The 17,010-nt window shown below is 33.3% G+C and overlaps 1 protein-coding gene across 1 annotated transcript in view; it reads right to left on the bottom strand.

Annotated features, from left to right (window-relative positions):
* Window positions 1-6,572: 6,572 nt before the first annotated feature.
* Window positions 6,573-17,010, bottom strand: part of LOC140448009 (uncharacterized) — a 49,780-nt gene continuing 39,342 nt past the window's right edge. Inside the window, exons 4-5 of the mRNA XM_072541045.1 lie at window positions 13,171-13,272; window positions 6,573-8,768 (exon numbers count right to left, since the gene is read on the bottom strand). Coding sequence (XP_072397146.1) covers window positions 8,400-8,768; window positions 13,171-13,272 — 471 coding nt within the window. The 3' untranslated portion in view covers window positions 6,573-8,399. The remainder of the gene's footprint in view (window positions 8,769-13,170; window positions 13,273-17,010) is intronic.

Here is a 17,010-nt window from a genome sequence, read left to right as displayed (position 1 = left end):
ATTTTAGCCCAATTTACTTTTGCAATGGTAAGGTGGTCTCAAAACAGTAAGCCAATGAAATCTAACTATTGAATCAACAGCATTATGGACAGTAACTACCATGATTCTCCTTATTGTCATCAGTTTTGTTTTGGATATATTCTCTGTGCATTTTTCTCTCGCAGCCAGCTCTGCTTGAAGGATTTTCGATCAGTCATTGTTGGAATGCGTTCAACAAGGCAACTATGATAACATGCATTATCTTACACTATGACAGAGTTACTATGAACACCCTGGTAATGTTTTCTTTTTCTTTGATATAAAAACAAGGCGCCATTTAAGCAAAAATTGCACGCTGATCCTTACTGGACGTTGCTTAAAATCCTGCCGATAAACCTTGCTAACAAAGGCTTGCCGAGAGGTGTTACTGTTCTATATTACCAAATACTGCCAACTGTATGTCCGGCGGCGTTAACTCAAGTCTTGTAAGGTAATTAATCTTTTTTTGGTCGCACGATATTCCCGAATTAATTGTAGATAGTTTAGATCGCAATAATAAAATTTCCTTCTCATATGTTAAAATTAAATTCGTCTTATATATCGGGGTAAGATCCCTATTACAGAAATAAAAGTTAAGTTTACAATCCAAAAGCAAAACCTAAATAGGAAATAAATCAAACAACATTTATAAAATTGTTTATTTGTTACAATTAGTATTATTAATTTAAGAAATTCAGTTACCAAATCTATAACAATAAGGTTAAATTAACAATAAAATGATTGCCACATAGGACTTACATATATATCTTAACCGAATGCCAAGAATACATTATTTTGATTAGACTCACATATTGATTTAAGTCATTCATCTAATTACCTAAAACCTTGCCTTAATAATAAATTACAATAATTATCAACAACAGTTTTAAACAATATTATAAATTCGAGTAGCTTCTTCGACTATTACTGCATAGGTATCTTTTAATAATATTTATCTTATTTAAATCAATTAAATTACCTTTTTATTTAACTGAAATTATTTAATGCTTTGATGATACCGGTATCATTTTTACGTTTCTCCTTATACATAGATTACTAGAGCTGTTCTAAAAAAAGGTTATTTTAGCAGCTGAATTTATATTTAAAAAAAAATACTAAAATTTAAAAATAAGGACGATAAAATCTGTCACCTCTGTCAGCTTCTGATTAAGCTCAGGTTTCCAAGTTTAAGCGAAAAATTTTTGAGCAGCAATTTTTGTACACCCGTTCCATGGCTAAGTGAGCCCAAAATCCATTCACGGCACCAGCTGTAGGAATTTTTGTCACTTTGATAACATAACGAGCCATTCTGATTCTATCAATCACCTCTGAGTGATTTCTGGGCTTTCTTCTGGGATTACTTTTCAGTTTTCCTGTTCTCTTTATTTCGTACCCACTTTATCTCTATTTTTGAAAAAAATACGAAAAAGCCATGATATTAAGGCGTATAGCAGCAGAAGGAAATAAGTTAGTCTTTAGGATAAAAAACCGCTCAGTTGCAGCGATGCTAGTAGTGGGAGATGTCAGGATACTTATTTTAAAATGTGACTTATTTAAATTGCCTTCCATATTTGATTGGCACCAGGAAAGTGAAGATGGTATGTTTAATCACAGAGAGGGCATCAGAGCGCATCCAGGCCTGTCTGACTTTTCACATATTTACGAAAAACTGTATCCCTCTACATAATGTATATGTGTAAATTATGATATCTGGAAGGGGAATTAATAGGTGGTATGAAAAGTATATGCCGGAGGCTAAGGGCTCTACCTACATATCAAAATAACACTAAAACTACTTTTTTAACGATTTTGTTAACTTTTCTATCGATTTACTCAATGTTGTCATTGTGATTTGTTAATCTTTCTCTGTTGGAGATCAGTGGCCCCCTTGAGAGTAGCGGCTCTTCTAATTTGTTCTTCTCTCGATTCAGGTAAGCCAATTATGAAGCTTTAGATTGTCTTGGCCCAGAAGCCACACTTCTTCTTGAGTATGCTTTAGGAAGGACGTTTACTTCAGTTGTCATTTAGTTAACTGGGCCTTTAGCTTGGCTATTTACTTATAATTCTTTACCATGTCCTCTCATCTTCTGATGGTTATTTTTTGAAGTCTCCACTAGTCTACTAGATATTTTTGATATTGGCAAATGAGTGGGGAACAGAATCTGCCAGGTACTTTCTCGTTTACACCAAGGAAACAAAGCTTCTTGTTGATCATACTTATGTTATAATAAGTATATTATTACGAATAGGCGAAATTTATAACAAAGAGATGAGTAAAATAGGTGGTATAAATTTAGTCACAAAGAATTAGCGGTTTTAGGCTATTTGTTACTCGAAAAGATTGAAATAGTCATGTCATACTCATGTGGTTTATCTCTACGAGTGGTATATACCGCAATGACAAACTATAAGTAGAATAAAAGCAGCATGTATCATGACATAACCGTACATATGCACAGTGCACATTTAAACAATAAACTTTGTTTTACTTGTTTTATTAATCACAAGAGAAACTGTTCACAAGAACACCAAAAATTTCTAGTACCGATTTACACCAACTGACAGAGCCCGGTTTGAGACAAGTTATAAATAGGACGCATAATCGCGAAGTACTTTCAGCAAAAAAAAAAACTAACAAAAAACATAAAAAACGGCTTCAGCCAACAAAAAAAATTAAGAAAACATTAACAAAAACCGCGAAAGCCAACAAAAAATAAACAAAAACAAAAAACCCGGGCACGTAGGGCCCAAACTCTTAAGCATCAAGTGTCCGAGCCGGATGTAGTCCGGAGCGGAGGCTTGAGGCCCAAGCAAGCAATTTCAGTTTCGCGGATAAGTCACATGAGGATAACAGGAATAAAGCGTCCTAAATTTAAAATCGATTAGGGAACCATGGTGGAGTTCTATTACCCAGGACTCCCACATGAAGAGCATTTGGCTGATAGTTGTGCCCCTATCGGGAGTCAGAGTGCTATAGGGGGAAAAGGGATGGTCTGGAGCATTGGAGCCCGGTGGAGCGATTCCTGTTTATTAACTCGAGTCAATACACCTCGCTCCAATGAATTGTTACACCCGAACGAATTCTTAGGGGTGAACATGTCTCACAGACTGAGTTTAATTAAATTGCTTGCTTTAAGTACCTTCAGGTACTGGCGTGGACAATGACCGCAACATTGATGAAAAAAGTAGAGGCCTTCGAAATGTGGGCTTACCGACGTATATTACGTATATCCTGGACTGAGCACGTGACCAACGAAGAGGTACTACGCCGGATAGGTAAAGAGAGAGAGGTAGGAATAAGTATAAAGAAAAGAAAGTTGGAATACTTGGGTCACGTTATGAGACATAATAAATATAGAGTACTACAGCTGATCGTTCAAGGGAAAATAGACAGCAGAAGGGGTCCAGGAGGAGAAGACACTCGTGGCTCCAAAACTTGCGGCAATGGTTCGGATTGTCATCTGCTGAACTATTCAGATCTGCCGTAAACAAAGTCAGAATAGCCATGTTGATTGCCAACGTTCGAAACGGACAAAGCACATGAAGAAGAAGAAAGTACCTTCAGTTACCGGGAGAAAGTTACAGGGTCGTCTTTGAGAATATCTGTCGTAGTTTCAGACCAAATGCCAAAAAGTAATATTACCAAACAACTGACTATAAACATTGTATTATACAAGAAATCGACCGTGAAAATGATTTCCATTTCATTTAAGTCTAATATGCTATTTAAATAATGTATTTAGAAAAAGATATTTCTTATGGCTCTTAAGACACACATAAGCATAAGACTAATAAATTTTAAGTATCATGCAGTAATGTTCGAAAATTTATTAACATTAAAACCTTATAAATAACATTATAACTATAAAGAATATATACATAAGTACAAATATCACTAATCTTTGGACGCATTGATCTGCCTTATAAACTTTGGTAAACTGTGGTGTATCATTTGGCTGAACAGTGAATTCAGTTGTGTAGAGGAGAGAAGTCTTAGAATTTACAAAATAACTTGACAGTTAAAGCGGGGGTCATTTTGTTAAATTGCATTTTGAAGCAAGATGATAAACTCAATGGAAAAATATACGATGTGATGTCAAAAGAACGGTTACCTTAAGTACCTAAGGTTTTATTGTTGTCTTTATTATTGTTTACGTTATACCCAGACTTTTTAACTTGCTATTAAGGTATATTTAAGAAAGGTTGTATTTAAACCATTATTTTAACATAACACCATCTTTTACCCAAATATTTAGTGGCTTGACCTGTTTATGGCTTGCTGCTAATACCAGCATCTAGGGTTATTAATCGGTTGTGTCTCGGTAGGCTTATCATAGACGTAGGAACTTAAATGTTAATTGTAGCACAAAAAAATCAAAATTGTATAAATATTATTTTCTACATTTTTGTTTATGTACGTTTCCGTTGTTAAGTAATAAACGAAATAATTCAATAATTATACTTAGTCACTATTTTTCCCCTTAGCTCGAAAATATCGACCACACGTAAACATTTGCAAGAAAGAAATTGTAGGAAATCGCAAGTGTAACAATTTAATTCCTTACCATTTGTCGAAAAGTTAAAAATCGCCGAGATATTGAATAGAAAACAATTCCTATAACACCAATCCCCGCAAGGTCTTACGCTAGCGCCTTTACCGCATACGTACGTCGTCAAATGTTGATTTCAGCAAAAAAATGAAAGGGATCAAAATTGTATAAAATATAATTCTCTATATTTTTGTTTATGTACAATATTATATTGTTCAATAATATTTCAATAATAATTATGCTTCCCCCCTTCCATCATTTTCCCCTTAACTCGGAAAATATCAACAGCACGAGAAAAATTTTAAAAAAGAAATTGTAAAAAACCGAATTTGCAACAATTTCAGTCCATACCATTTTTATTGAAAAGTTGAAAATGGCGGAGATATTGCGCAAAAACGGATCTCCTTTAAATTTAAGATGGCGGCTAATGTGGTGGCGGAATTCAGTCGCGATTTTAAATTTACACTACTATTAGGTCCCCTAAAGTTTAGCACAATAAAATTTGGGATATCTCGCCATGCAAGGTTAGGCCTTTTTTTTCGTCCAACCAAACTGGACTCTTATTAGTTCGAGAAAAACTTTTCACTCGCTTTATCTGTCATATTTTACATACATAATCGTTCCTCTTCTACCGTTAGGTGCCGAGGGCTGTGATGTTTTATTTCTATGAAATAAATAAAAAATTGTTTAAACGTTAATTACTAAAGTATTTTTTATACAAACATTTTATTGCCTAACACGCTTAAAGTATTGTCAGTACCGTACCCAAATATACAAATATTTACATAAATAAAAGATATACAAATCGACATGTTGCTTTTTTCGATATCAAGGTACATCCTGTTTTTTATAGCTGTTAGTGTCATCACTTTAAAGTATACTTCTCAATTTTTTTTACTTGCTGTCAAATGTATTGTGCTGAATGGGATACTCTATAATCAACAAGATTCAATTCGATCTTATTTATTTTATTTAATTTTATTTACATAATTTAATTTAAATTAATTTTATTTTCTTAACAAACACGCATGGTACTTCGTTTACTACTCCATGTAGTATATAGTCGCGCGATCGTTACAGTTTATCGTTTCAGTCGCATTTATATTTTGATCCTGTGCGCGATCCACCGCTCGGTAAGTAGTCCGCGATGAGAAAGCTATGGCTCCAAAAAGTTGGATGTAACTACGAAAATTTGCCCATCTTTCGAAGAAATATTGTTATTATTTGCTACGAAGGTTGGGTCGAAAGAAAATTTAATAATTGCGAAAAACTATATTTATATGGTATAATATGATAATTATAAACGAACTATACATTCAAGGAACTTTCCGTTATATGTTTCTACTATACAGAAGTGATTGATTTCACTCTTGCTTCTGCGTCTGTGACAGTCGAGCTAGAATTATAGATCTATATACTATGGCATTACATTTTTTGAGCGCATACGCCAGTATCATTCATTTTTTCATACTGTTAGTACGAAGACGTAAAACACGTATATATATATATATATATATATATATATATATATATATATATATATATATATATATATATATATATATATATATATATATATATATATATATATATATATTGATTTATAGTATCAGCAATCGGTCAGGAAATAAAACTCTATTTGTTCAGTCCCAATATTTCGTCACGATTTTGTGACTTCTTCAGGAGAAAACTGTAAATTTATTAGAATAATTAATGATTATATGTAAACAAAATGAATATTTTAATACTTACAATTATAAGAATGAAAATTAAAATTTTTTTTTAGGCATATCTAAAAAATTTAAATTTTCATTCTTATAGTTGTAAGTATTAAAATATTCATTTTGTTTACATATAATCATTAATTATTCTAATAAATTTACAGTTTTCTCCTGAAGAGGTCACAAAATCGTGACGAAATATTGGGACTGAACAAATAGAGTTTTATTTCCTGGCCGATTGCTGATACTATAAATCAATATTTAAAACAGTACGGTCGAAAAAATAATTTGAAATATATATATATATATATATATATATATATATATATATATATATATATATATATATATATATATAATAATATACCAGCCATTTCCCATATCAGTTGGCCCACCTATGAAATTTGCAGTTTAAATGGATTACCATAAACAAATTATATTCTCTCTGCATGTTTTTGTAAGTTCCCATATTAATTAATATGGTATTTATATTAATATTTAATAAAAACATTACCCTTATGATTTTTTATTTGTTTTCAACAAAAAAAATTCACTAAACCCTGGCTATGCATTCACTTAAGTCAACATATGGAAAAATGACATTAAAACCATAATATTGTCAGTAAATGTCAAATGCATTTTGTAGTATTGTAAAGCTTTTTGTCGTTTGTGGAAAATCCAATTCGGAAATCGCGAATATGTTGCAATCACTCTATGTCACTCTATAGTGTAAGAAATATAGTCAAAACATACAAAAAAACAGGTTTGGTTGTCACAAAACCTAGAAATGTACGAAAAAGTAAAATAACTGAAGCAGATCGAAGGGCATTATAGTGAAAAATCGACGAGCAAATTATATGGAGTTAAGCGTTTTATGGAGTGACGTTATTGGAAGACACGTTTCTAGATCAACATGTCACCGAGAGGCCTACAAATTAGGCTTTGGAACTTACAAACTAAGTTTTATAGTTGAAAAAATTAGTACGAATTGCTTTTAATAAATTTCATTTTATTTTAAGCTAAGGAAAAGGCACTTTTAACATTACAACAAAAGGAAAATGGACTAAGATGGTCAAAAGACCATAAAGATTGGACTCAGTCACAATGAAATTCAATACAATTGAGTGATGAGTCCAGATTTGAAGTGTGTGTTGGAGACAGTAGGAGTCGCGTCATTCGCAGGAAAAATGAAGCTTTCCATCCCGACTGTCTGAAGAGAAAAGTCCAATTTCCTACATATGTCATGATCTGGGGCAGCATGTCGTCTAAGGGTGTTGGAAAGTTACATTTTATCGATGGGATTGTAAACATGGACAAATATTTTAGAAAAATCTCTTTTACCGATTATGGAACACCGTTTAACATTAGCGGAAGATTTTGTCTTCCAACAGGACGGCGCAGGTTGTCATACCTCAAAAAGGAGTTTAAAATGGATTGAAGACCATGGCATACCACTTCTGGAATGGGTTTCTAACAGACCCGACTTATCCCCGATAGACTTTGTGGCGCGAAATGGAAAAAGCTTTGAGAAAACATCCTGCCAGGACCGTCAACGAATTGAAGGAAAAATTGCAAGAAATATGGGATTCGTTTACATTAGAACTTTGTCAGAACTTGGTAAATCTTAAACAAATTAATCAGATTATAAATATTAATTGTACCTATTTAAACAAGTAATGATGCCTAACCTTTCAATCAACTCACTTCTTTTTCCCTTTTGACTTTCATGACATTTGAGCCACCTTTTTAATTGCGTACAACTATAGGCTTCAACTGAAAATAAGTTCAACTGAATAAATAAATAACTGAATAATATTACCACTAAGGGTAATACTGCGTTCCCAGCCATTTTTGCTCAAAACAGTTCGAAACAATTGAATTGCAGCTATTTCAACATGGTGGTTGCGCTTGCGTTCGTCACATGATGAAAATGCCTATTGACTGAATATGCCATACTATTAAAACTGGTCTTAAAGTGAGTGGGCAAAATTTATTTAACAATATATGCTATTCCAATCTCAGTCTTGTTTATTTTTATATGTAATAAATAACGAAATAGTCAAAGCACCGTTTTTAATTTCTGTGTATCTACCACATGCAATATTATATGCTACCTATGCTCCCTGTGAATCTGTAACGCATTAATCGGAACTCTAGAATACTCGTGAATATTTCTGTTTACCCAGTGTAAATATAAATATACAAGTTCAAAGACAAAAACTGAGCAGCTGGCTATAGCCGAGAATGTAATTAGGATCTTTAAAGCTGTTTCAACTTCAGAACAGCTCAGATCCACGTAGTGGTAACTGTCAGTGAGGATGGATATTTCTGTGGTGTTCATATTGCATAAGCAGGTCGATACTAGCTTGTCTGGAGGCGCGCAGATCATTGAAGACAGTACGATGAGGTGAAGCACTGAGAAGACGAACGTTAGGAAAGAAGTACACGCTGCTACTGCACTGATGGTTACAGAAGTCCACTAAAATATAGAAAAAATTGTTACAATTTATTACTTTATTTCATATCATGTATACAAATGCCATAAAAACTAAATAGTATTAATAACTAAATCAAATTCAATCAAAATATTATCACCAACTATATCTTTCTTGTCATTGCTTTTGCTTTAGTATTTGCAATTTAAATATTGTTTCTTTGCATGCCATCTCCTGACTATTCTGATTATTCTAATGTTATATGCGGCTGATCTTAAAAATCCGTTTAATATGCATTCTTACTATAATAGAAGCCACACTTTGAATGCAGCGTTGGTCTTACAACGCGCAGTGATGCTACTCATGTCGGCACAGTAGTAGTTGTGTGGTAATTTGGCGATATACTGAGAAATCAGAACCGTACGCGGTTTGTTTCAAACATCTTTATTCATTAATTTAACCGAAAGAATAAACAATAACAAAACAAATTAATTCTATACAAAATGCCCGTATACATAAAATATTTAATACTTCGTAAATACTTATATACATATATACAAAAAAAATGCAAGTAGTTTACCCTATACGAAACGATAAATATATATACATAAAATACACAAGAAGATCATAACTGAAATGTACTGTACGTACAGTACTAAAAATAAAACAAATAATCATTAAATCTGGGATATTTCTCGTTAATTAATACTAATCGCAATCCACATCTAAATCATCCTCATTCTCTGAATCATCTCTTATATTAATTATCATCAGCAAACATTTTTTCTTCTACTTTTTTGACGTGGTTCACATAATTATGCCACTGCTCTTTAGATACGCGTTGGTAAGCTTCTTTTATCAACCGTTTTACCGTTTTTTCTTTAAAATCGACGTAAAATCTCAATCTGGTTCAGCTCGCAATGGTAAGGCGGCAGTCTCAAAATCTGGTTGAGTTTACCGAAAGTACAAGCTGAATATAGCCGCAAATGTCAAAAATATTTCGGTTTAACAGTGTTGGCATGTTTTTGTAATGCATATGTTGTATGCTTCAAATATAAAGAGATAAAGCTTTTAAAAAGTACATTTTAATTATACTATTTTATGAATTCTGTAATTTTTAATTTATATGAAGCAATAACGAGTAAATATTTGTCTGTTTTGAGATTATTTACAAATATCTGTTGCAATCTGACAACTGCTGATTTGACGATTGCCAAATCTATTCCCTAATCTATCAAAGGGTAATTGCCAAAAAAAATTTCTAATAATTAACTGCAATTAATCTCCAAAGAAAGAAATATTTACTCATTATTGTTTTATATAAATCAAAAATTGCAGAATTCATAACATAATTTAAACAAAATGTAGTTTTCTAAAGCTTTGTCTTTTTATATTTGAAGTCTACAGCATCTACATTATAAAAACATGCCAACACTGCTAAACCGAATTTTTTTTTGCCATGTTTAACATTTGCGGCTATAATCAGCTTGTACTTTCGGTAAACTCAACCCAAAATCTCAACGCCATAGTTTTCCACAATCGTTTCAATTTTGTACTTGTCGTACTCGTCTCTATATGCGGCCGCAGTATCCAGTAATTCACTTTTTAGATAATCTTCCTCGAAGAAAATGTTCTTTTCGATTAGCCAATCCTCGATTTACCTTTTGTTCCACAATTTTTGCGGGAAATCAAATTTGCGGGAGTGGTATGACGCGTTATTCAAAACGACAAGATTTTCATTGTCTTGGAATTAACGTCTTCTCAAACCATTTTTCATATAGATCCCCGTCCATTTCGTCGTAGTAATCAGCGGTTCTCTTCTTGGCTAAGAAACTTAATTAGACTCATGCCACAAAACCAGTTTCGCTTCCAGCATGAAGAAGAACAAAGCGAGGAACTCTTTGGGTTGGTCCTTTCAGTCCAGTAGATAGCCCTTTTATGGAGGCATCTGGTGGATTCTTGATCGTTGTGTCCCTCCCTATAGTCCCGCAATAAGACCTGTAGACCCGTGCAATCGGTGCTTATTGTACTGTAACCTCGGAAACCTTTTTTGGATGGTGCTAGAAAGGTCACCAATGGAGACACTGCGGACGGCAGCCAGATGGTTGGTGGAGAGCGAGTCGTGGGTTCGAAACTAGCTTTTGAAACCAGGAATGGGTCCAACGGACGAAATAAGTAAAGATACGATAGGAGATATTGGAAAAGATACAGAAATGAACAAAAAGATAGATGGGTAAAATTACCAAAGATAAGATAAGATAGGGAACAGGGCGCCACTTAATATTTTGGGGTTTAAGGAGAAAATTAAGAAACCTTAGAAAAGAAAAGAGATAAGGAAAGATGTTTAGGTTCTGAGACCAAACCCAAGAAAAGATATCACAGTTAATTATTGAATAAATTTGGTCAACACTCTACATAAACAAAAAATAAATATATAAGGTATTACACTTACTTACCTACGAAACTTAATAAGCCTGATCTTTCTACTGGTCAAAGGTATAGTTATATTTAAAGGTAAAAAGCAAATATATCAGGGAACTTTGTTAGGAGTCGACAAATAAAGTACATACATGAAACAATAACAATATATTAAACAACAACACAATTACGACGCTGCAGAATGCAACACAAGTAATAAAGATACACCAACAACTATAAAATGGTGGTATACATATAAAAATAGGCAGAAATATAATTCGAAAATATCTTTACAAAGATATAAGTATAACACAAGCATGCACAAATAAAGTTTTGGCGAATCTCGAGATATTATAGCAAATAAAATTGAATACAAATTATAACAAACACAAAAGATAACAAAAATTAATAAAATTTAAATTTACAAAAATACAAAAAAGTTTACTGACGTGAAAACATAAAAATTTAACCAAACCGCACTTGGTTAAGTCGATTATTTGGTTCGTAACAAAAAAAAAATATAGAATGTTCTTTAATTGACTGCAAAATTCAGTAGCTACGCTCAATTACATTTGAAGACATGTATGATCGTTTGATACGTCCAGATAATGGGAGATGATATGATGCTATACCATGTTACTTGCCCAGATAGGTGGAGATATTAAAATTATGTCACTTACAGTAATTATTCCTGAAGGCTGCTGCTTTAATTCACTGAAGTTAATACTGTACTGGTATTAAACACTGAATTTATTTACCCTTGAAGGTGCTTTACAACTATACTTAAACTAATATAGTGTAAGATAAAAAAAACTCTAATAAGCAAGTGTATACACACTTATAAAGAAAATGCACAGAGACGGTAAGGTAGCAGATACGATATTGTGAACTAAGCGTCTTAACTCGACGGATGCCCGCCGATAAGTTGTTTTCTCTACGAGTGCCCATCGAGAAGTAACTTGGTTCCTCTAAAATTTTTCCAAGCTACCCAAGAAAAGGTGAGGGTATCTTCCCCCCAAAAATGATAGGCCAGCTGTATGTATTTCTGAGAAGGTAAGGTTATAACTAACATTGAACATAACGGTATACTTCTACCTACAAAGGTGATGGAATATCAAATCTCCTAGATTAGGTTTTTCCCGAGATTGGGTCTTTACAGAAAAATTACTATACGAGTCTTCGGAATATTTACAAATCTATCATAAAAGACCCGGATTAAGACGGAAAGGATTAAAAACCTTTCGGACGCAAGGAAATTCCGGGCATTCAATAAAATTTTGAAGACGGTAAACCGAACATAAGCGTATCATCACGGGGGTAAAAGGAATAAAAATAATTAATATTTTAATTTTAATATTGTATAATGTACGGTGTTTAACGCGTAGTTGTGTAAGAATGCGTAGTATACGGGTGACCAAAATTGATGCAGAATCAAATTAAAGAATTAAAGAGTCCTTCAAAACGTTGATTTCTTTCTCAAAGTCCATGATTCTCTAGAACACTACATATCTAGTTATTATTTTCGGTGTTTGTTATTTTTTCGTTAAGGTTTCCAATTATTATTAGGATAGCCTTATGTGGTATGTTGGAGATGGAGATGGAAATTTTAATAAATATCGCTCAAATCAAAATAAAAAGCTTAATAAAGAAATCAGCAGTATATTTATATATTATTTAAGAAATTCTTTATAAAAAGGTATATTTAAAGAGAACACATTTGGACTACATCACCGAATGTTTTTGAACTGCCAAGTCCATCATCAGTGCTGTTACCAGGTATACATGAGTAAAGCTATTAAATATGTAGGTAAAAATAAGTGGCTTCACTCATATATCCCTAGTAACAACACTGATGATGGACTTCCGAAAACGTTCTGTGATGTAGCCAGAAAGGGTATTTTTAAATAAATAAACCTTTTCATAAAGGATTTAAAAAATATATAATTTAAGGTTCACAGCTGACTACAGGAAATTCATTTTCCTTGTGGATTTATATTTTATTTATATAATTTTTTTCCATAATCTTACCTTTAATGCTTTTCTCCAGTATCTAAATTTTCTACCAGAATAGCCTTTTGGATTAGGAATAGTGGATATAAATAATATTCCCGCAAAACTTGAAACTAGCACCTAAAATTTTAAAAAGCACAATCTAAATTTTGTACGAAAACATGGGTATTTAGCCACAGTAGGCCAAAATATAGCGTAAGCTACACTAAGTTGCTTCTTTTCTAAAACGCTCCTTTCTTAACAAGATTGTCAGTAAACGCACTACCAAAAAGTTACTGTGTTGTTTACAACCAGTTGATTAAAAGTGTTTGAAATTCCAATGTGTTACCGACCTATTAGTTGTAAACTTCAGAGCATTAGTGCAGATTGGCTATCTAAGCCAATTAATATTTTGGCAGGAGTTTCTCCAACTACAACAGCAGCTATGGATACTCTACTAGGGCTGCCCCCTTGCATTTAATAATAGAAAGAGAAGAAAGGTTGGGAGCCTACGGGATAAAACAATCACTGAAACTGCGCATTGAAGAGGCAGGTCATATAAGTATTACAAGGATCGTGACGAAAGATATCTTTACTGTAGAATCGGATCAAATAACAAAAATATACAATTTTAAGAATTTATACAGGGTGTCGATTCCAGACAGGGATATATGGAGAAACAAGGAATACCACAACCAACAGAGTAACCAAACTGGAGTGTGGGGAAGGAATATACTCTAAAAGTCCAAGAGTTAGCAAAAGCTTTGCCTTGGGAGAAATTGCACAATTTTCCAAGCGTAGATCTATGCAATACTACGAATGTTCAAAGAGAAATAATGAGAGAGCACTTAAACAAGAGCAGATCCATATATTGTCAAACAGTCAAGTGGGACTGAAGGCACTCACGAAGTGACGTCCAGACTTGTGTGGGACTGCATCGGAGAACTGAATTAACTGAAAGACCGCAACAAGATTGAGGTTGTCTGGGTACCAGGGCATTAGGGCATAGAAAAAGCAGATCAACTTACTAAAAGAGGAACAAATCAAACTGATCAGCTGTGACCTTGGGAGCATTAAAGGCTGCAGTCCAAAGAGGTGTAGAAGACTGGATGCGAGAAAATGATGAGCGATATTGGGAGAGAATCCCAAAACATATGGGAAAATCTTCATTGGTAGACCATGTACAAAAAGAACAGAGGAACTGCTAAATATGGGTAGGAATAAACTAAGGACAGTAACAGGAATGTTCGGGTATGTACCAGTAAGAGAAATACTGAATAAAATAAGCATTTACAATGGTGACCTAAACTGCAAAAGGAACTAGAAACTGTGAAACATGGATTATGCTTTTGCTAGGCACTGGACAAAGAAAAACAAAAACTATATAGGCAACCAAGAGGATACTCAGGTATATTTAGGACACACTAAGAAGCAAAAGACCTGTACAAAATTTGTACTGGTTTGCAAAAAATAAATCGTAGGAGTATTTCCTAGGGCTATTGATAAATTGGTGTTAGCATCAAAAATCTCGTGGACCTGTCAGTACAAAACGTGAGAAAAACTCACTTGATTTACGCGATTTTGCTTTGTGAATTAAACTGAACTAAGACATTAGCCTAACTGTATCCTGATATAATTAGCAATATATACAAATACAAAAAATATTAACAATATACAAATACAGCTGAAGGGATACCAGGAATCTGTAGGACAGGAAAGTATAGTACTACAGGTTAGTACAGATATCAACCATATTCATGGGCAGTTCCAAATATATTCTGATTTTGATCTCCTGAATGTAATCATTTGTGGAGTTAATCATTGTTCCCAGATATGCATATTTCTCCACTTGTTCGACGTTAGTTCCGTTTATTAGAAGATTCTCGTTATTTCTTTGAGTTTTCGATATTCTCATAAATTCCGCCTTCTTGACGTTCATTATTAGACCGTACTCTTTTCCATACTCCACTATTCTGGTCACCAGTCTCTGAAGATCTTCAATATTTTCAGCTAAGATCACAGTGTCGTCCGCTTATCTAATGTTGTTAATGGGAACTCCATTTACCTTTATTCCCGCTGTTTCACCCTCAAGAGCGTTTTTCAAGGTCTCTTCGGAGTAGGTATTAAAAAGAATTGGCGACAATACGCATCCCTGTCTCACTCCACGTCTAATTTCAATTTCTTCTGGCAGCTGTTCGTTAACACGTACTTTTGCTAGCTGTTTATAGTATAACTTTGATATGATCCTGAGGTCGTTGTAGTCAATCTTCTTTGATTTTAGGACATTCATTAATTGTTTATGTCGTACTTTATCGAATGCTTTATTATAGTCAATAAAACATGAGTATATATCTTGATTGACGTCCAGGCATCTTTGTATCAGTATATTTAGTGAAAAAAGAGCTTCACGCGTTCCTAGGCCTTTGCGAAAACCAAATTGTGTATCATTAACGTGTGATTTTTATTAACTATGTCCAATTTGTGATATATTCGGTTATGGACGACTTTTAGTAATAGCTTTAGCACATAAGACATCAAGCTAATGGTGCGGTAGTCGCTGCATTCTCTTGCGTTTTTCTTTTTGGGAAAACCAATAAAAATCGACGTTAACCACTCTTTGGGTAATACGCCTGAACTATAAATTTGGTTCAAGAGTGTCACTAAAACATCAATGTGCTTCTCATCTAGAATTTTTAGGATTTCTATGGGAAGCATGTCAGGTCCAGGGCTTTTCCCACTCTTCATTGTTTTTAATGCGTGTAAAACACATATGAAGATACATAAAAAGTGGATAAGAGAGTAAAGCGCTTAAAGCTAACTCGAAAATCAAGCATCCTAACCTCAAGAAGAAATAAAGAGATTTTTGACCCTTTTTTTTTCAGCTAATCTGAAAAGTTAAAAACGACGACAGGAGACAACAAAACTCTTCAAGGGAATTGCAAATGTTATGCGTGCGTATGCGTGTGTGTTTGAACTATTTCAACTATCATTACTGTGTCAGATAATAGGCCAGTCAAATAAAATTGGAATACATGTAATAAGTAAAGTAAAAAATAAAAAGAAGAAGAAGAAAAAGGATTTATGTCAAAAGTATCAGTTTAAAATAAGGCGTTATTGCTTAAACCTTAGACAAGGAAAGAGAGAGGACAAGTAACACTCATTTAATAAACCTTCGAAAAGTGAAGCCAGTTTCGATGTGACCGCCTTGTTTTGGTGCCTGTACGTTGCCCATTACTACCTCTCGCTGGGTTACCAGATTTACTAATTTTTCAGTAGATCTACTGCTTTCAACTTCAATTTACTGATTTACTGAAACACTATATCGATCTACTAAAAAATATGTAATGATAAAATCATGTTCAAAAAGTGATCATTATATAAGTGTTCAACTATAAATTTTGAAAAAAATCTATTTATTGATATATATTCATTATTCTCAATCTACTGAAGAAATAAAATATGACCTATCAACCTTTCTGGTGCCGGTTTGGCTTCAGTCAATCCCATACGATTACGCGTCCCCTCTCTTTCCGATAACCGAAAATCACTATTTTTTTTTTTCAATACTTCTTTCTTAATTAGAAGTTTCCAGTTTTGTTTTCTTGAAAGGTTATGAAAAAAGGATTCATTTGAAACCTTCTAAATTAAATTTGAAAGACTGCAAAAACTGCAATCTTGTAGGAGCAATAAACATCAAAAATAGGCATAAATAATAACAAAAATTACATAAAAATACGTCTTAACAATGATCCCTTTATTTTGAATTGATACTTTTAACATAAATGCAGATTTTCATGCCAAAACTTCAATTTTTTAAGTATTCGTTCTGAAATGAATTACTTTACATTTTATTTTTTGTTTATTGGACTATAAGATCCC

Source organism: Diabrotica undecimpunctata, chromosome 8 (assembly GCF_040954645.1).
Source record: "Diabrotica undecimpunctata isolate CICGRU chromosome 8, icDiaUnde3, whole genome shotgun sequence".
In the NCBI taxonomy this organism is placed as follows: Eukaryota; Metazoa; Arthropoda; class Insecta; order Coleoptera; family Chrysomelidae; genus Diabrotica; species Diabrotica undecimpunctata.
The sequence above is the reverse complement of the archived record's forward strand: the minus strand, read 5'-3'. Positions and strand labels throughout refer to the sequence as shown.